The 22,251-nt window shown below is 40.7% G+C and overlaps 1 protein-coding gene across 1 annotated transcript in view; it reads right to left on the bottom strand.

Moving 5' to 3' along the window:
- PCNX2 (pecanex 2) overlaps nt 1-22,251 on the bottom strand; it is a 3,673,975-nt gene that overhangs the window by 2,504,430 nt on the left and 1,147,294 nt on the right. Inside the window, exon 15 of the mRNA XM_063443387.1 lies at nt 13,731-13,823. Within this exon, the coding sequence (XP_063299457.1) occupies nt 13,731-13,823 (93 nt within the window). The remainder of the gene's footprint in view (nt 1-13,730; nt 13,824-22,251) is intronic.

The following is a 22,251-nucleotide window of genomic DNA, read 5'->3' as shown; positions in this document are numbered from 1 at the left end:
AGGTCTACAATTTTGTCCCTGACATCCTTGGATAGCTCTTTGGTCTTGCCTATGGTGGAGAGTTTGGAATTTGATTGACAGGTGGACAGGTGTCTTTTATACAGGTAACAAGCTGAGATTAGGAGCACTCCCTTTAAGAGAGTGCTCCTAATCTCAGCTTGTTACCTGTATAAAAGACACCTGGGAGCAGGTGCTAATTAATAGGGGATCAAATACTTTTTTAACTCTTTTACATGCAAATCAATTTGTAACTTTTTTGCCATGCATTTTTCTGGTTTTTATTTTTGGTTATTTTGTCTCTCACTGTTAAAATACCCCTACCAATATTATAGACTGATCATTTATTTGACAGTGGACAAACGTTCAAAATCAGCAGGGAATCCAATACTTTTTTCCCTCACTGTATATATTCTAACGTGTCCCTGCAAATTACAATATGTAGGGAAGACAACTAGCCAGATACATGTTCGCATTAAGGAACAAGTTAGAAACATTTAAAAAGGTTTTAAAGAACACCCTCTATTGTTTCATTTTACCAAGGTCCACCAATGAGATACCAGTATATTGGAATTTTTTAGGTATTGAGACAGTGCAATATACAAAGAAACCAAGCTAAAAATGGCGCAGAAATTTTTAATTGACTAAAAGAATATTAAAACAAATGATAGCAGCACCTTATAAGTGTAAAAGCTCAAAAACACTAAAATACAAATAGTTAAAACATAAAGTGCGCTGTATCTTTAAGTGGCTGTACCTTCACAAAATTGTGCAAAATACAACACTCTCACAAAAGAGCTTAAGTGCAAAAATGTGCAAAACAACAAATGTTGTGACTTGTATGAAATATATATTATTATTATACAGCAAATTGTGGTATAAAGTGTTAATTTTGTGAAAAAATGTAGATTTACAAACCCAAATTGGTAGAAGTAAATGATGCTCTACATATAAAACGGAGACAAAACATATAATAGTATAATACTGTAAGAACACATGAGACTATTTAAAAATTGTGGTATAACACTCACAAACACAGAGCAGGTAAAGAGACTGCTCAGGCTATAATCGCTTGTACACTGTTAAACAGTGTCTCCAGGGAGTAGACCTCTGGAATCCAATAGGGTAGAAACGATGGGGCGGCCGTCTCAGTGTAAAAGAAATGTTATTGCATAAAAACAATCAGCAAACTTCTATAGGCTGGATTATACTCGCTTTGACTTCACTCCGAACGGGCAAACGGACATCCAGATACCGGTTCTCTGGATGTTGTAAGTAATGTCCCTCGGTCTTTCAGGCGTCCAGTCCTCCTTGCGTACTGCGTGCTAGCGTGATGACGCGTTTCGCCGTAAAGGCTTCCTCAGATCACGTGTTCCTGTGCCGTCCATCCCATTATAACAGCCTCCAAAAGTGGGCGTGCCTCAGTCATTAAGAAAAATGTCATTAAGAAAAAAGTCTGATATGTCCATATGGCTAAATTCAGCCTGCTGTTCAAAAAGCTTCTCAATCTTAAAGAGACATACTCAAAACTACAAATGCTATTATAAAAACATACTAAACCTAAAAAATGCATATAATCAAATACATAATTAAAAAGTACATTATAAATAAGAATACTTTCAGGTGATATTACCATCCATGTGCATAGTTAATTAAAAACATCTGACAAAAGTAAAAAAAAGAGGGAATAAAAATTGTTAAAGGGACCATGTCACATAAAATTAAAAAGGTCAAACTCAATATTAAGGCCGGAGGGTTGCAAGGTATTCAATCTATAAACCCATCTCATCTCTACTTTTCCTATTTGTTGTATAAAATTGCCACCTCTCCATGACTTCTTAACATTCTGGATACCTAAAAACACAAGGCCTTTTGGGTCCATATTAAGGAACTTTTTAAAGTGAGCTGACACACTGTGCAGCTCATACCCTCTCCTTATATTGTAAACATGTTCTGCTATTCTTTTGTGCAGAGGCCTAATAGTCCTACCGACATATTGCAGTCCGCAGGGACATACTAGTAAATATATCACATTTCTTGTAAAGCAAGTGATAAACTCATTAATCTGATGTTCCTCATTATTATACTTATTCTTAAATTTACTAATCCCTTTCAAGGTACTATTAATGCTACATCTACAGCCTATACATCTATTACAAGAGTAAAAACCATTTTTACTTGTTAGAAAATTATCGGTCAACCTATTACCACTGTCCTCCCTTGGATAAATATTTGTTAAGATACTTTTAAAACTAGGAGCTCCCCTAAATGTTATAAAAGGTCTGTCTGGTAATAAAACATTGAGTTCCCTATCTTTTCTAAGTAAGTTCCAATGCTTAGATACAATATGTTTAATCTCTCTAAAATTCTCATTAAAATCCAATACTAAAGGTGCAATTTTATTATGGTCTTGTAAAGTGCTTTTATCTTTTGGTTCAATAAGATCATTCTGGCTTTTTTTTTTACCTACTTCCACCCTAGCTTTGTGTATTAAATCTACAGGGTATTGCTTATATTTAAAACGTTCTTCTAAAATGGCGGCTTGTTCCTCATACATACAGTCACTAGTGCAGTTACGTCTCAGTCTCTGAAACTGACCCTTGGGTATATTATTCAACCAAGGCGTATAGTGACCACTATTATATAAGACATAACTGTTGGCATCAACTTTCTTAAAAAAATGTTTGGTCATAATCTTATTATCCTCAATATATATGTTTAAGTCTAAAAAGTTGATACTTGTTGTGCTGACTTCACTAGTTAACACTATGCCCCAATTATTGCTATTTAATTTATTTAAAAATTCATCTAGCATAGACCGAGAACCATTCCAAATAAAAATCAGGTCATCAATATATCTCTTATAGGTGACCAGGTTCGTCTCCCATTCTACGCCACCATAGATAAATTCTTGTTCCCAACCTGACATGAACAGGTTGGCGTAGCTGGGAGCGAACCTGGCCCCCATAGCTGTGCCCTGGTGTTGAAGATAAAATCAATTAAAAACAAAATAATTATTAGTTAATATCCAATAAATACTTTCCATGATAAAATCTATCTGATCTTTTGTGTGTTTCCCAAAATTTTCAAGACACTGTCTAACCGTTTTGCAACCCAAGTCATGTCGGATAGCCGTATACAGAGACGACACATCACTCGTCACCAGAAAATACGTGCTTTTCCATTCTATATCTTTCAGCACTCTAATTATCTCCGGTGTATCCTTTATATATGATGGCATATTCTTAACCACATCCTGCAAATGGATATCCACATACTTAGAGAGATTAGCCGAAATTGAACCAATACCCGACACAATTGGTCTACCTGGCGGGCACTCCTCATTCTTATGCACTTTAGGTAAGGTATAAAAAGTAGGGATTCGGGGAAATTCATTTTTTAAAAATTTGAACTCTTTATCATTAAGTATATTGCTCTCTATGCCCTTATCCAGAAGTTCAAAAAGAGACTTTTGAATTTCAATACTAGGGTCATCTTTTAACTTTTTATACACTCCTTCATCATTCAGCTGTCTAAAACATTCTTTGAGGTAGTCTTTAGTGTCTTGGATAACTATACTACCCCCCTTATCGGCGGGCTTAATTATGATCAATTTATTATCCCTAAGTCTTTTTAAAGCCTCCCTCTCCTGTGGGTTGAGGTTATCACTTTGACCTTTCTTATTTTTACTCTCTAAGGTCTTAAGGTCATCCATTACGGACTTCTCAAAAATTTCTATTGCACCAGTTTTATATGTGCTAGGGTAAAAATTAGACTTATTCCTAAATTGGGTATGAGTATCATCTATTTTATTCTCAATTTTATTTAAATAGAAAAACCTTTTCAACGTTAAATTTCTAGAGTACTTAAGAATGTCCACATAAGCGGAGAATGAATCAAATTTTCTTTTAGGGGCAAATTTCAAGCCTTTATTTAAAATTCTAATCTCATTAGTCTCTAATTCATAGCTTGAGAGGTTTATTATTCCCTCCGGTTTAACAACCTTCCTCTCTTTACGGAGTTGTAATTGGACTCCTCCTCTGCATCCTCTGTATCTCTGTATCTTACTCTCTTCTGAAGGGATGTTGCATAATCCCTTCTTTGTCTCCCTAAAAAAACATTTGCTCTGTTAGGGGGAGTGTCGTTATTCAGAGTTTCAAATCTATTTTTTATCTACTTAGCTGGATGCCATTATCCCTAGGGGTATCAGGTGAGACAGTGGACAGAGAATGGAGAGGTGGGGATTTTGATAAAAAGAGATGAGATGGATTTTTTTAATTAAAGGGACACTATAATCAGTCAGACCACTTCAGCTCAATGAAGTGGTCTGGGTGCCAGGTCCCTCAGGTTTTAACCCTTCACATGTAAACATAGCAGTTTCAGAGAATCCAACCTCTAGTGGCTGTCTCCCTGACAGCTGCTAGAGGTGCTTCTGCGACGCTGGATCCAAAATTTGCATCCAGCGTGCAGAATGTCCATAGGAAAGCATTGAGAAATCCTTTCCTATGGACTGTTAGAATGCTCTTGCTGTGCATGCACATTCCACTCCACTCGGGAGCTGACGTCGGCAGGGGAGTCGAGGTCACGTCGGTGGGGGAGGAGAGGTAAGCTGCTGAAGGAGGACCCTGAGGGTGAGGGTCCCCCAAGGATGATATAGTGTCAAGAAAACAGATTTGTTTTCCTGACACTATAGGGATCCTTTATAATCATTATTCCCCAAGGGACTTTGAATTATGTCATTTTTTTATTTAAAACAACATTAACTGTATACAAATTTGCTTTAGAGATTCCCATATTAACTTTAAGATATTATCTTCCTTCGAAGGAGCATATATATATTTCTGATATTGATCATTTTTAATAGATAAATAGATAGATGTAATAGATAATTATCTTGTCTATATCACTGGTTTGAATATATGGGATACATTTGAGTTTTACCAGTATGTACTGTATGTGGCTAGATTAATAGGTTTTTACATACATCCATTTTATTGTTCCCTATAAATTATGCTATATTTTTCTAGTGGGAATGCAATTCTCCTTTTTTTTATAATTTTAGTTTAGTAGATAATCCCCCTATTAATATTATTGGTTTAATATCGGGAGTGCAAGTAAGTACTATGATATATTGGCATGTATGTGTCTGGATAATTTGGTTTTGACACAGACAGGGATTTTTTTAGTATGTTTTTAGAATATAGATTTTTAGTAGATAATCCCTTTTCCTTTTGGAGTTCTCTTCCACACCTTTTTTTATGAGGTTTTAGTAAATAGACATTTAGTAGACAATCTCCCTTTTTTGTTTTTATTTTTCTATGATAGTTTGCCTTTCAAATGCATATTATTGTTTTTATAAAGGCATTTTATGTATAATAATGATTGATAACCACCATATGTGTATTTTAAATACATTGCATATAGTAGAAATAATACTTGATCTTATAATGGACTTTGAACATGATTTCTCACAAATTTAAACTGACTGCAGCTGTTATACAAGTGATGAACTCCCCCCACCCCTATTACGGACTTTGACCAATGAGATACAAGCATAGGCAGAGCTACCATCTTTAAAAGGTGGAGGGAAGCACTAGGACGTTGTCTGAGGATGCCCAGAGCAATAGAGGCCGTCAAAATGCATCACGAGATACGTAATCGGGAGGCAGAGCTGGGACCCGAAACAAAACACGGAAGTATTACACACAAGTCTATGTTTTATGCCGCAAATGAGCTTGTTTGTGTGATTACTATATTGTATAACCCACGAATACTTTGAGTAAGCAGTTTTAATTGTATAACATGACAGGAGGCGTCATATTTGCATTAACTTTTTTTTTACTTTCTTTATTAACTCTATAGCAGCAAAGAAAAAACAAGAATAATAAAGTACCAATCAGAAGCAGTCAGAGTGTATATAATGGAACACACATGCAAAGCACTTCCTCCTTCTTTGCTCCTCCATCACGAGATAAGAACCACATTTGTTACTCCTGCTTGTTTAACTGTAACTGTAGTTTTTCCTTGATTTTCACCCTTTATTTGGGGTTCCCTTTTACCTCATTCTGTATTTCTTATATATGTATTCCTTTCTTGTTATTGCTCTGCCATTTTCCTTTCAAACAGCTCTTTCTCTCGCTTCCGCCCGTGGGTGTTGGGGTTCATCCTCATCCGCCCTCCCTTGCTCCCTGGGGCCTCCTTTCTTACTGTTAGGAACTGAGGGGATTGTTGGGGGTGTTTTAGGGTGGCACAATGCTTCACCCAGCATTTTTGGGCACAGCTATTGCACGCCATCCTCAGATGCGTGCACTTTTCCATCCATTCGCCCCGTCGAACACTCGTTTGATGCGCGAAGGGATTCATGCGTTACACACTGTGCACTTCCTGCATTCAAGGGAGCGCAGAATAAACTCCTGGATTCCATTGGGCCACTGGCCAGAGTCATGTACTTAGCAGACAATGCTTGTGCCCGAGCGGAGGAGTCCGATCGGACACGGTGTGTGCGATATCAGAGAGTGGACACAATGGTGCTTTTGTTTCCGGAGAGGCACCAAGCAGCACTTTTCTGAATTGATTTGGTTGGTGGATTTGGGAGTCAAGAAACTACTGTAGGGTAGGCTTTTCAGAGAGGCCTTCATCAAGGAACTAAACACGTAACTCACATCCTTGAATGAGGATCAACAATCCATGCGGAAGGTCTTCAGGGGAAATGCTTCAAGGAGTGTTTTTCAAAAGACTGGTCAGCAACGGGGCCGTGCCACCGGCCGCTTCCTGCCATCAGGCCCCCGTTACACGCAACCGCAACCCTTTTTCCCGCACACAGGGAATCGACAAAGGTTGCACTATTCCAGGGGCTCGGATTGTGGAAGAGGTGGCAGAGGACGTGCCCGAGCAAGGTTCAGCTTTGGTAGGTCATTTTCCTTCTACCCCTCTTCCTACTGTCCAGAATGCAGGTCGTGTGTCTGCTTTTTTCCAGAACTGGCCAGACATTTCCACGGATGCTTGGATCCTACAGACAGTTTGTGGATATTGAATAGAATTTGTGGGGGTTACCATTCAATTAAACCCGCCCCACCTACTGCAATTCACAGCCGGTGACGATTGACTGATAGATCTAGAGCTTCGGGAACTTCGCTCAAAAGGAGCCATTCAACCGGCACTGGATACTGGAGGCTTCTTCAGCAACATATTCCTGGTCAGATAGAAATCTGGGGAATTTTGTTCAGTGAACAACTGGGAACTGAATTCTCGGGTCATTTACAGGCACTTCAAGATGGAAGGCATTCATCTCCTTCGGGTCCTCCTTCAAGACAGAGATTGGTTCACTCGACTGGACCTCAAGAACGCATACCTCACTATTCCCATTCACAGACGCGTGGCAAGTCACCTGCCTCCTATTCGGCCTCAGCTCGGCCCCATGGGGCTTCACAAAGATGCTAAAACCGGTGGTCGCTCATATTCATGCTCAAGGAATTTATTGTATCATCTACCTGGATGACGTACTCCTCTTTGGCGGAGACAAGGGAATGCTTCGTGATTCAGACCCAATTCTGCATTGAACCCAGCTCAGGCAGTTCAATTCCTGGGGTTCGAGATCGACTCCAGAACTTGTACCCCACGTCTTCCCACTTAAAAAAAAAAAATTGCATCCATCTGCAGGGAGATCAGCAAGGTGATACGACAACCATTCATACCTATCCCCCTACTTGCAGGGATAGTGGGCTTTCTGTTGTCTTCCATACAGGCAATATTTTCGGAACCCCTGCACTAATAGGCCATGCAACGCCTCAAGGCTCATGCCTTCTGTAGGAAACCCACATACTATTAACCGGTTCCAGTATGATGTTCACTCCAAAATCAAATGGTGGCTGAACTGCATGCATGCCTGGAACGGTTGGGCTATATTCAGCAATTGCCCAGACTTCATGTTGGAATCATACGTTATACGCTGGGGCTGGGGAGCCATGGAGTGGAATCCATAGGAGGCATTTGGACTCCCCAAGAACTGTCCATGCACATCAACTACCTGGAACTCCTGGCGGGATAATTCGCGATCTGCAGTCTAACGAAAGGCAGATCAAATTGTTGAATTCTGCGGTGCACTATATAAATCACCTCGGGGCCACCCACTCACTGACTTAACAAAGGAGATATTTGAATACTGTCTCCCTCGCAACATCACCCAGATGGTGGAACATCTACCAGGAGTATCCAATCTGACTGCATATTGGTTTTCACGACACTGGAGGTACGGTAGCGACTAGCAATTGGACCCTCAAGTCTTCGCCTCACTGGAGTACCAAAGGGTTCCACTTCATCTTGACTTTTTTGCCTCTCGCAACAACTACCAGCTACCGGAATTCTACAGTTGGCTCCTGGACCCGGAGTGATTGGCGGTGGACGCCTTTCTGCAGACATGGCTGAGTCGTGGAGCCTATGCCTTCCAGCCCTGTGCACTGATAGCGAGGATCCTACACCAGATTCACCTACAATGAGTGGTGGTACTTCTCCTCGCATCGTTGTGGCAAAGTCAACCGTGGTTCCCGGGCCTTCTGGAACTGTCCCACGAGGATCCCCCTACTACTGCCAGACAAGCAGACCCTTCTCAGGAAGCTGAGTGGGGAGCCTCATCCTATGCTCATGAACAGCCATCTCCACATAGTGACTTGGAGTGTTTCCAGGGTTCCCGGCAAACCGGAGACTTATCGCAAATGGCTAAGGACCTGCTGTGGGACTCAAGGGTGCCTGGGACAAGGAAATGTTAACTCTCTTCCTGGCCATCTTGGACCAGTTGGTGTGTGGGACGGGCTCTTGATCCCTTTACTGCCACTGTTTCCGCTATCCTAAATTTAATATCTTCTCTTTTTTTCCTCTGGGAAGTCTTACCGTGCAGGGCCCTGCTATCCGACCATGTCCCCCGCCTGAGACCAGCCCCTCACCCCCCGAGCCCGAGACATGGGGCCTGGAGAGGACAAGCACCTCGTACCCACGGAGATAGAAAATGCTGCTGATGAACCGAGAGTCCTGTGTATAGTGCAAGACATCACCAACTGCCGAACTGTAAATGAACGGATTACCTTAAACCTCCCCGCATCCACCTCCGTCAAGCAACTGTTCAATGATGTGTCCAGTAAAGCTGGCTACGTGCCCGGCACCTTCAGCCTGATGTGGGGGAATGGAGCTCCTAATGCAGATATGACCATTCTTGATGACTCCCTGGACAGGACTTTAGAGGATGCTGGGTTTGAAGCAGGAAAGAAAAACTTCCTTCATTTGACTGATAAAAATGGAGAGCAGCCGCAGCTTGCCTCGGATGAGTCTGGAACAGCGGACAGCAGCGGTCTGGATGACAGCTCGCAGGAGAAATTCATTGGACCTTTACCCAGGGAAGGATACATGGGTTGTACCAGTGACTATGCCAGCCAAAACTATTCCTATTCCTCTCTCCTCAACAAGTCTGACACAGGTTATGTTGGTCTTGTAAACCAGGCAATGACTTGTTATTTAAACAGCCTTTTGCAAACACTGTTCATGACTCCAGAGTTCCGGAATGCCTTGTACAATAGTTACGCGACCCCCGGCGGGCGACCTGAGCAGGACCACCTGTATTTACATCACTATTACTATTTGGCTATGACTTAATATTTTTGGTCATGGCCTCTACTGACTGAGACTACAGCTAGCAGGATACCCCCACAAGAGATCTTTAAAATATACCAAAGGGATTTATGACATATGTTAAGTGTAGTGACTGAGTCTGTCTTCTGTACAATGGACTCAGTTTAGACAGCACTTTCTTTAACCGATTTATTTCCTTTACCTCTCATCTCCCTATCCTTTCGATTTAACTTCTACTAGACTTAACATTAGGAGGTTTTTCTCCCTACTACTGGAAGTCAGTGTTCAATCAGGGATCTGGTGGAAGAGGTTTTTTTGTACTTATGTCATTTATCTATTTATTATTATTATTTTTTTTTATTTCCTTTTTTTCCCTACTTGATCCATGCAAAGGGGAGACCTCCTGCTATGTATCACAATTAACCATTAACAGGCTATTTTTCCTTGATACACAATTTCTTGTCAGTGTGCTCAATTGTCTCACTTAATTATACAAGAGTGGTACTACTCTGATATACTGTGACATATTTGCATTAAGCTGCACTGCTCTGATATATTGTGACTTATCTGCTTACACAAGGAAAATACTTGAATACCTTACCAGTTAGAGGTTTAGTCTCTAGTCTTTGTTTTACTATTTTTTACCACTTATGGTATATGAGGGTGTGTGTTGTTCACCAATTTGTTTGTGAGTGTGTTGGAGATTTATATTATTATTATCCTAATTATTATTTTTTGTTTCAATAAAGGTTGTCAGTTTTTAAGCTTCTACTATTGGATATCTATCAAGGGGTAGTAGTGGTGAGGTGGAGCACCCCGGTAATACGAGGAGCTCTCCTCATTACTTCTCCTGTTTGTTTTATATATGTAGGGTTATGCCCTTTACTACCCCTGTAACCCCATTACTCCCCGCCAGAGTTCTCTTTGGCTGGTAGTTTTATCTGAAGTCTTACCGTTCCATTAATGTGGTCTGTTTGGCCATCTTAGCTGCCCATGTCCCATCACAAAGGACGCCGGTGAGCCAGGATCCTTTGGTTTGTCGATTACTCTGCGAAATTCGACTACGGTGCCCAACGGGCCTAAATATACTCAACTCTGGGACGTTGGCACTGTCCTCTGGTTTTTACATGAATGGCCAAAAAATTATTAACTTTGGCTGCGTCAGCTCACGGCAATGTTTACTACCATTCTCTGCTTGGTCTCATTTCAGAGAGTTTCAGATGATCGTGCTTTCATTGTGGAAGCGTTCTCTTTCTCTCCCAAAGGAGTTACCTTGCGGATTTCCCGTCGTACGAAGTCGGATTTGGTTTTGGTCTTCTACCCCTTTTTACCTGCTGACCCACAACTCTGTGTTGTTGTGGCGCTATTTGGGAGCCTCTACATCACGTCAGTTGCTCATGTCATATGTTCGTCCTTATGGCCCATTTTTGGTCACTACTTTAGCCAAATGGGTTCGCTGGCTCCTATCGTTGGTCGGGATTGACCCGGGTTTCAGGACACTCTGTATGCAGGATGGCGGCCTCCTCTGCTTTCTCAGTGGGTGCTTCTTTGGCCGACATTCCTTGTTCTGCAGATTGGACGCGAGAGTACACGTTTTGAACTTTCTACTTTTGACCGTCGTCGAATGCAGCCTTTTGTCTTCTCTCTCAGCATTAAAATTGCAAATATAGAGCCTCCTGTCATGTTTTAAAATTGAAGATTATGCTAACTTTAGTGTACCTAGAATCTTAATTTTAATAATGACAGGAGGGGAATATTTCCCAGCCTATTTCTAATTTTTTTGCCCACCCTTTCATTCGTTTTTTTCCAACTTATTCTCTGATTTTCTGTGTGTCCCTCATGCTCAGGGACTGGTTTATATTGGTCTCCAATACTTTGGTTATTATTGCATTATGGTGCGTTCTGGTTTACTGTTGTGTTTAGTTATAATTAGGTGGGTTTTCTACTTGGTTTATCGTTCTGATTATACTTATAATTATCTACCATAGATCAGCCAGGTTACATGCTTCAGAAGTTTCCTACTGTTGGACTAACGACCTATCACATTCTTTCTCTTTCCAGTTTGACTCGTTTCTGGAACTCATGCTTGAATACATCTTAACTCCTTGTCGTGATTTATGGAAGGAATTTGTTTGCCTTATTGGTTTCAAGGCTGAAGTTGGACTGCTGTATTACATTTTTCTGTTTTACTGTGGGCTTGTGATGTCTCATTTGTCAAGATGAAGTGCTTTGCATATGTGTTCGTAAAGTTAGTAAAGAAAGTTAATGCAATTAAGGAAACCCCAATGGTATAGTATAACATCAATTTTATTATATGTAAAACAAATGAAGATTATGCTAGGTTTAGTGTACCTAAAATCTTATTTTTAATAACGACAGGAGGCAAATAGAAATGCAACTATTAGCCTCCTGTCGATATTAAAAATAAGATTATAGGTACACTAAAGCTAGCATAATCTTCATTTGTTTTACATATAATACTTTGGAAATAAAAGTCTTTGGATCTGAGTGTTGTGGGAGTTATTCCCTCTCGAGTGGAGCCTTTCTCACCCAGAGCCAGGGTTGATAGGGCTCTGGTAAATGTGAGTGCAACCCTCATATATGTGTATTAATCACTGTGTATTTGCAATAAGGATAATCTGTACTAGATTGTGTTTTGTTTTTTTCTCTGATCAATGAATGTTAAGTATATATTTTAGAGCAACACTTGTTTTTGGAAAAAATTTAAGATTTGCAACTTGCCTTATTTGCACACACAATTGACTAGGCTTAACTTTTTTTTAAAGCGCTATCCACTTTTGGGTTATTGTCTATTATGAAGATAATGTGTTAGTGAGGTGGATAACTTCTTTCTTCTGATCTTGTATATTATGGTAAATTATCCAACATTTCTGAGATGCTTTGATGTGAAATAGCTGTATCAGATACTATTGAGTCCTCTTCTACATAGTGGGACACATGTTGATCCCCTATTATTGAGAGAATATCTAGGTCAGCAGTTAAAGGTCACCTTTTAGTTTCTAAATTTGTAGATTGAGGTGAATAGTAATTACTGATTTGTTTGTTAGAGTTACAGGAGTTTTGTTTTGTTTTTTTCTTCTTCTCCTTTTTTGGAGCCATAATGGCAGTAGAAAAAAATCAATACTTTAATGCTGTAGATTTGTTAAGTTAAAAGAGAATCTGATTAAGACTGAAAATACTGCTTTAAATATTGTTTAAGAGTGAAAGTAGGATTGCAGAAGAGATTATCATTTTTATTCCTGTTTGTTTATCTCTATTTCTGTAGTTAATTAATTTTTAATCTTATGAACATATATGTTCTATGATATATACTTAGATTGTAGTTATAATATTATTCACCTTTAAGCAAGGACAGCGTGAATCAATTAAAAGATCAGTTAGACAATCTTAATTGAGGAGTAGTGAGTCTGTATGCTAAATCATAGCATTAATCTTCACTTTTTATTTAATAATTTGTCATGCCCTTATCTTGATTTTTCCATGATGTGAAGGTTTGAGGTTCCTTTAGTATGTGCTGGAACTCATTTGAGTGAGATTTATGCAGGGATTATGTGCTAATGTTCTTTTACCCGGGCTGTCCTGGTATTAGAACCTTGTGGAGTGCCTCATGTTTCAAAGAGTGATTCTGCTCATTTGAATGGGTGTCCAGTATCACCAACTTAATAGCTTTTATAATATCAATCGCCCCTCAATTGTTGTGCCTCTCTGTAAGCTTCCCAGGTCATAGCTTTTAGTTCTGCTGTGGCGTTCGGTGTTCCTGCCCATTTATTCTCACCTCCACTCTACTGCTCTCAGAGCGGCGTGTGCATGCGTCCATTATGTTGCACACGTCATCACCTCTGAGTTTGCATCGGATATGTAAACTTTTGATCAGGGCCATTTGGGTGACTTCTGTCATCATTATGAATTTAAAAAGTAGCCAAGCAACTATGTGATAAGTGGCTTCGTATGATCACTATGCTTAAATAAAATACATTTTTTGCATGATCAGTCATAATTTCAAAATCAATGCCAAATTTTCACAATTTCTGCCAGGGTATGTAAACTTTTGAGTACAACATTAGATGTGCAAAATAAGAATACGTACTACTTACCGTTAGTGAAATAAATACAGTACTGGAACTAACTGCAAATGATATAATGGCAGCCATAGTGCAGACAAAAAGATCTGACTTCAGTCTTTCTTTCTGAGAATGTAAAATATATATTGCAGTTACAATACTATTGCTTCTATAATAATCCATACATAGTTACATTTGTAAGTTATGGATGCACAAGGTTTTACATAAGCAGTAATGTTACATCATTGGAAACGTAGAGTATCCCCATTATAAAACAGTGGCATATGTTACATTCATGGTGTAAAAACATTATAGTCAAAGAAAGCAATGTCATAAAATGATAACATAACAAAAGGTGAAATGAAAGATAAGTAAAACTGATATGACCTGTGTCCGAATAATGGAGAAATAATCCCTATATTGTGCAACTTGAGCCAACGTAGATTGTCTGATCTCAAGGGGTTTTGGTGGGGAAGTGTCTGAGATTTCCTAGAGCTACCTGTGTGCGTACATTTGAGCCTTTGAGTGTTGTAGCAATTCAGGTTTGTCATTTCTGGCAGTGGAATGGAGTGCTAAGTGATGTTTGTAGTCTTTAGCCAAATTGCCCAGTTTGCCTTGAAAAATAGTTTTTCACATGGTGTGGTTAGGGACATAAGTTCCTGTTGGATTGTATCTAATAGTTGAGATAAGGTGGAACAAACCGGGGATTTCCAATTGGGGGGCTATCAAATTCTGAGCAACTAGCAACACAACTACTGTCAATTGATGATACTTTTGTGCTACACTATTTAGGAATAACAGAAAGAGACAAGAGGAGGGTGACAGTGGGAAGTCATCCACCTAAAGTTGAGTGAGCAAAGTCTCTCCAAAGTGCTTGAATTCCGGTGTAGGACCACCAGATGTGCAGCATTATGCCGCTGTCAGTCCTGCATCTCCAACACATAGAGGAGACACCTTGGTATATTATGCAGTTTATGAGGTATCAGGTGTAGCGGAACGCTGGTCTCTCACAGACTATTTCCGCTGGTAGTCCAGGTGTGGCTCAGGAACAAGTAGTAACCCCAGGAGAAACATCCACAGTAATAGAATAATCCAACAGCGTAGCAAGCACAATCAGCAAGACAATCCAATAATTTCCTATCACCTTTACCAATAACTCGATGACACACAGTATCAGGAGCAGAACTGAACTGAGGTTTACTTTCACATTCCTGCTTTTAAGCAATTCTCCCATGCAAGGGAGACACCCACAACAATTAGTACAGTGGCCAATAATATTACAGTAACCACCACAATTCTCCAACCCTCAGATAAGCATTTAACATAATTAACAAGGACATACTTTTCCCTGAGTTTTAGATGTACCGCAAATACCTAGGGTATACCCTGATAGCCTCGATCTGGGTGAGCAACATATTCAAAAATCACCCAGATCGGACCAGGGGTTCGGGAGTTATGGGGTTTTAACATTCAGTAGCAGAAAATAGTTCCATAAGTTTTGGCCTTGCGGTCAGTTCACGGAATAGAAGTCACAAAATGTTTGTCACACAAACTAGTGTTCGTGTGAATCCCCATGTTTGCATTAGTCTTTTTACCGAACGGTGGCTCATTCGGTAGTTTTGGCACAAATTTATGGAAGTCTGGAGGTCTCAGCGGTATTTGCCTAGTCGAGTGTCAAATTTTAGTTCCAGACACTCAACAGCAAAACACCGCTGTTCAGGAGTTTAAGATGGCTGCCGCCACGTGTTAAACTCTCGAAATGGCGGCAACCTAGGGACTTGAACAAAGCATTCGCGGCTTTCAATAGGAATGTATTAGATGAACAGAGAGGTAGATTGAAGCATCAGGGTGGTCCGATGTTCGGTAGATTTAGTTCGTATACCGAATGCAGGAAGTCAGTACAGTTTTAGGTGAACAATCAAATGAATGCTTTTTAAATCCAAACGAAAGCCTTATGACAAATCCATACGGAAGTCTTAGTAGTTAAATAGCAAAAATAATAATGAATTTGCTGTACAGTCCACTGTCTCTGCTATTCCATTTGTCCTTGGCTGGCTCTCAAAAGGGCCAGCAGTGCCAAGCCAACTTCCATTATGCCCAGCCTTTGGGATTAAAGGGTCGTCATCTTCCCGGGACCATAATCACTGGGCAGGCGGCGAGCAAGCAGCCCCCTCCAGGAAACCGGGGCAGACTCTTGTACAGGGGCTAGTCCGCTACATCAGGTATCACCTGTAGATCAGTTTTTTTTTATTAACCTCCATGTGAGAGTAGCAGTGCACCCATCAGGAAGGTCTGTTAAGTATACTGTTCCAGAATGCGTCAGAAATTTGTATCCCGTAATCTTTATTCCACTGTTCCAACAAGATTAGTTGGGTGGACAAACATTTTGCACCTAGCATATGGATATGCATATTCATGCATACCCATAACTCTTAAATGCTTCCATAGGCAGTTAAGAGACCTTTCAGTTGTCAAAAGATTAGCTGGTGGAGGTGGGTTATACCCAATTTTGGGGATCCATGGGGAGATAACCTCTGATGCCGTTGTGACAGATCGCCTGGCGCCCCGACCGGGTGCCTCCATCAATTAATGCTCCTAGTGCTCACCAAGGCCTCCAAGCAATCCACCAGACACCATAAGCACAAACCACCACAGCTTGGTTGAGGTTTCGCCGTCCTCCAACCACCCCTGGACACAAGACCAGGATCCAGCTTCCAGTGGGTAGACCTCTCCTTCTCCAGAGAGTGTAGCAGGAACAGCTCTTAGAAGAGCTAGTGATTATACTCAGGGGAGTATTGTGATATAGCAATCCCCAGAGTGTATGTAGTTCAATCCCCCAAACATGAGCCAAGACTTCATGAAGGGGTAAAGCATCTTGTGTAATGGGAGCCACAGCTGGCCTTTTATGCAAGTCCCCATGCAAGGGAACACCCACGTGGACCTTGTGTGGGACAGGATGACAATTATCACAAGCCAAGGATAATGCAGTACAGTAGGTGACACTACCACACATTACACACAATCCCTCCCCTCACTCTGGGAGATAATTGGGTCAAGTCCTGTATGTAACTCAACTATCTCCAAGCAGAAAAACACACGTTTTTAAAAAGTATGAAAAGTACCCCAAAATACAACACATCCTCTGATAGCCCTGATCTGGGTGAACAACATATTAAAAAATCACACAGATCAGAGCAGGGGATCAGAAATGTTTTGGAAGTCATGTATTTGACGGACTGCAAACATGGTCCCATGCCCAAAACTGTTCCAGAGAATTAGGGCCTACAGTCGGTCTAGTTCGTAAGTTTGAAAACGAACAAACTACCGAACAGAGTAAATCGTCTTACCCTGGAGCTTGTTCCCTTCACCAGACGAATGATCTCATTGAACAGTGCCCTTCTAAGCCGAATAGAAACGAACGCTGGCAATGTTGGAAGTCCAGCAGTGTCCGGGAGTTTCTGTATCCAATTTTAGTTCAGGGAGATTCATGCCCAAACACTGCTGCCTGTGTTCATGCGAACAAGATGGCCGCCACCTCGTGGTTGTCTATAGGAATTGCAGCCACACAGACGAACAATTAGAACACTGTGGTGAGAAACATTCGAAGTTCTTAATAGGTGTTAACAAGCTCCAGGGTGGTCTCTGGTTTGCACGGTTGTTCGGAAATTCGAAGTGCCACTTCAAAACTTAGAAGTGTGGCCATATAAGTCCAAACAGGCACACAGAGAGACTTTAAAATGATATTTCACCAGGTCCATAGTCTGTGGGCAGAAGGCTGGCAAGCAGGGTCCTCCCAGGAGCTCGTGGCAAACTCCAGTACAAAGGGGAGATTGTCACACATTTTCCCTCTCCCAGGGAGACTATCCAGACCCTGGACCTCCAATCGGTCTGGGTCTGTCATAGTCTGGTGGCTTTTCCCAAAAGGCGTAGTTGCCCAGACAGCCTCCTGCCACAAGTGCCCATTTGTAGATCCAGTGTCCTGCAGGGAAACAACCTGAAACATGGTTGGATGAGACACATGACTGGGCAGTTAACTTAAATGGGTACATGTTATTTAGGAAGGATAGGAAAAACAAGAAGGGTGGTGGGGTATGTTTGTATGTCAACCATTATTTAAAGCCAAATCGTAAGCAAATGGAATGTGATGAGGAAAATATGGAAGCTTTATGGGTAAATATCTGCTTGGGGGGAAAAGATGGAAAACCAACTATTGGTTGGGATATGTTATAAACCACCTAATGTTAATATTGACAAGGAACAACAGCTGTTTGAGCAAATTGAGAAAGCTGCAAATCTGGGTAACACTTTAATTATTGGAGATTTAAATTACCCGGACATAAATTGGGACAGAGGGACTAGTAGCTCAGCAAAGGGAATTTGGTTTTTAAACTTGTTAAATTACACCTTCATGTCACAACTTGTACAAGCACCAACTAGAATGGACGCTTGTCTGGACCTGGTTTTAACAAACAACGTTGATCTTTTGACCAACATTCAAGTAGGTGAGCACTTGGGAAATAGTGATCCTTTGAAATAAACTAAAAAAACAAAAGCACATAGGGTATACTAAAACATATCATTTTAAAAAGGCCAATTTCAATAAGTTAAGGGAAGCTTTACAATATATTGACTGGCATAAACTCTTTAGTGAAAAGAACACTGAGGATAAATGGATCATCTTCCAACAAATATTAGAAAGGTACATTTCTCAGTATATACCATTGGGAAATAAATATAAAAGAAACAAATTAAAACCAATGTGGCTTAGTATAGAAGTAAAACAAGAGATTCAAAATAAGAAAATGGCATTTAAAGCATTTAAATCGGACAAATCATATGCCTAAAAGATATAAGGAAGCAAAAAAATGTGTGCAAAAAGGCAATTAGACTTGCTAAACTTCAAAATGAAAAAATGATAGCTAAAGAGAGCAAAACCAACCCAAAGCATTTTTCAAGTACATAAATTCTAAAAAAACAAAAATGAAAGTGTAAGTGTAACTAAACTGGGGTGTTAGTTAATGAAGAGCAGGAAAAGGCAGGAATTTTAAATAACTATTACTCCTCCGTATATATTAAGGAAGAACCCAAGGCAATAGATGTGCAAATGATTGCTACTAAAAACTTGCAGAATAATTGTAATTGGTTAACTCAAGACAAGGTGCTGCAGCAACTAAAGAAAGTTAATTTAAACAAAGCTCCAGGGCCTGACGGTATCCATCCACATGTACTTAAGGAACTAAGTGTAGAAGTAAGTGAACCTCTGTTTTTAATCTTTCAAGATTATTTTCTTTCAGGAAGTTTTCTGGAGGATTGGAGAAAGGCAGATGTGGTTCCTATATTCAAAAAGGGTTCAAAATCCTTTCCTGGATATTATAGACCTGTGAGCTTAACTTCTGTGGCTGGTAAAATATTTGAAAGGTTACTAAGGGATAAGTTTTACAAAAATGAGAGCCTAGTGTAAAAATATATCTAGGCAGTAAAGGGGTTAACCCTACATGGAATTTGGTTGAGAGAAAAAAGGAGAGCAAGGAACACTGCCTATAAAGTATACGTGTGTCCAGAGAAATTGATTTAAAGTAAAAATAAAAAATATATTTATTAGTGAACAAGATACAAAGTGATTATTTCGTATATCCACTCCTAAGCCGTCTGTATAAGTGCATACAGGGGCATACGGAAGTGCTATGCAGAAATAAAAAAGGTTTAAAAAGGAAAATCTACAGCACTTGAAACACAGCTATTCTTAGGTTATTGTCACGACTGGTAGTACTTTCGGCAGTTCGTACAACTGCACAAAAATGCTGTCTATAGCTGTGTTTCAAGTGCTGTCGATTTTCCTTTTTAAACCTTTTTTATTTCTGCATAGCACTTCCGTATGCCCCTGTATGCACTTATACAGACGGCTTAGGAGTGGATATACGAAATAATCACTTTGTATCTTGTTCACTAATAAATATATTTTTTATTTTTACTTTAAATCAATTTCTCTGGACACACGTATACTTTATAGGCAGTGTTCCTTGCTCTCCTTTTTTCTTACTAAGGGATAATGTTCAAGAATTCCTTGAGAAGAACATGGTTATCAGCAAAAATCAGCACAATTTTATGAAGCACAGGTCATGTCAAACTAACTTGATTGCGTTCTACGAAGAAGTAAGTAGAAGTATAGATCAGGGTGTTGCAGTGGATGTGATCTATTTGGATTTTGCCAAGGCATTTGATACAGTTCCACACAATAGATTAGTGTTCAAACTCAAGGAAATCGGTCTAGATGAAAATGCTTGTTCTTGGGTAGAACATTGGCTTAAAAACAGAGTACAAAGAGTTGTCGTTAATGGTAAATTTTCAAGCTGGACAGAGGTGGCAAGTGGTGTCCCTCAGGGTTCTGTTCTGGGACACCTTCTATTTAACATGTTTATAAATGATCTTGAAAAAAGCATTGAAAGTCATGTTTCAGTGTTTGCAGATGACACAAAACTCTGTAAAATAATACCATGTGAGCAAGATATTACTTTGCTGCAAAAGGATTTAGATAGACTGGGGGACTGGGCACTCAAATGGCAGATGAAATTTAATGTTGAAAAATGCAAAGTTATGCACTTCGGCGTAAAGAATGCACAAGCAATGTATACCCTTAATGGAAGTGAATTAGGGATAACAACACACGAAAAGGACTTGGGAATTGTTATAGACAACAAACTATGCAACAATGTGCAATGTTAATCAGCAGTAGCCAAGGCCAGTAAGGTATTGTCATGCATGACAAAGGGCATTCATTCTCAAGATGAGAATATCATTTTGCCTCTTTATAAATCACTGGTAAGACCACATATTGAATATGCTGTCCAATTTTGGGCACCTGTTCTAAAGAAGGATATTATGGCACTAGAAAAAGTGCAGAGGCTGGCTATAAAATTAATAAAAGGAATGGAACATATCAGCTATGAAGAAAGGTTAACAAATTTAAACCTATTTAGTTTAGAAAAATGTCACCTGAGAGGGGATATGATAGCATTATACAAATATATTCGGTGCCAATACAAACCATTGTGTGGAAATCTATTCACAAACCGGACTTTACATAGGACACGAGGCCATGCGTTTAGACTGGATTTCGTCTAAGGCAAAGGAAAGGTTTTTATACTGTAAGAACAATCAGGATGTGGAATTATCTGCCTGAAGAAGTGGTTTTATCAGAGTCCATACAGATGTTCAAACAGCTACTAGATGCATACTTGCAAAAACAGAATATTCAAGGATATAATCTTTCAATGTAGGGTAATAACTGCTTTATCCAAGAATAAATCTGACTGCCATTCTGGGGTCAAGAAGGATTTTTTTCCTAGCTTATTGCAAAACTGTGCTTCAAACTGTTTTTTTTTTTTGCCTTCTTTTGGATCAAGAGCAAAAAAACAAATATGAGGAAGGCTGAACTTGATGGACGCAAGTCTCTTTTCAGCTATGTAACTATGTAACTATGTAACCTGGATGCACTCCCCCATGGTTAGACAAAGTTGTTGCTAGGGGCGAATGGTGCAGTTTCCCTCATCCATGCCTGGTGGGTCATCGGGCTCCAGAACAAAGGGGTAGGGAAAAGGCCAGCTGTGCTCTGCCTGGATGCCAGCTTCTGCTGGAAGGGGTTCAGTAGAGGCCTTGGTTCCCTCTCCTGTACCTTGAACATGGTTAGGAATGGGCAGTTGGATCTGGGTCGGCTGTCCAGCATCCCTGTCGGGCTGGTGCAGAGACCTCGGTCCCATCTGCAACATCCATGCTACTGGGCTTGGCTCTGGACAACCGCCTCAGCTGCTGGGGAGTGGGACTGACTGTCTCCACTCCCTGTAACACACCCTGCCACTGGGAGAGAGACCGACTGTCTCCTCTCCTAATAATACACTCTGCCACTGGGGAGGGAGGATGACACACTCCGCTCCCTGTACCGCACACTGCTGCAGGGGAGTGAGACCGATTGTCTCCACACTGCCGCTGGGGAGTAGGACTGACTGTCCCTACTCCCAGTACTTCCAGCTGCAGTTGGGGATCTGGGCTGACTGCCCAGCTTCCCTGTAGGGCCGGTGGAGAGACCTTGGTCCCATCTCCACCTGCCAGTTGGGGGTCCTCCCAGGACCAGTCGATAAGGTCACTCACCTCTGGGACTGGTTGGGATGAAGAGGGTACGTCATCCAGGCATCCCTCTTGGCTGAGGGACTGCGGTTGAGCCAAGTCGAACAGTCGATGGTAATCTTGTACCAGCTCCCATTCAACCGTGACCAGACAGGTGATATCTGGTCCCAGTCCAGTAACATCAGGGAGCTTCAGTGCATCCAACCGCCATTCCCTGATGACCCAATAGCGAGACTCCTCGGTGCTGCCAAAGTCACTTTCCTCCTCCAATGCCTCCCATAGCAGACCAGGGCCATCGTAGTCATTGCTCTCTGGCCTCTCACTCTCAGCCATCCAGGGGCACCTCTGGACCGAGTACCACTGTAGTGCCTGGTAGGCCTCATCTAGCCACAGTTCTTTCATTATCAACCGCTGAAGTTCCAGGACCCACTCT

The sequence above is a fragment of the Pelobates fuscus genome, chromosome 2 (assembly GCF_036172605.1).
Source record: "Pelobates fuscus isolate aPelFus1 chromosome 2, aPelFus1.pri, whole genome shotgun sequence".
NCBI classification, from domain to species: Eukaryota; Metazoa; Chordata; class Amphibia; order Anura; family Pelobatidae; genus Pelobates; species Pelobates fuscus.
This window is presented reverse-complemented; position numbering and strand designations above follow the sequence as displayed.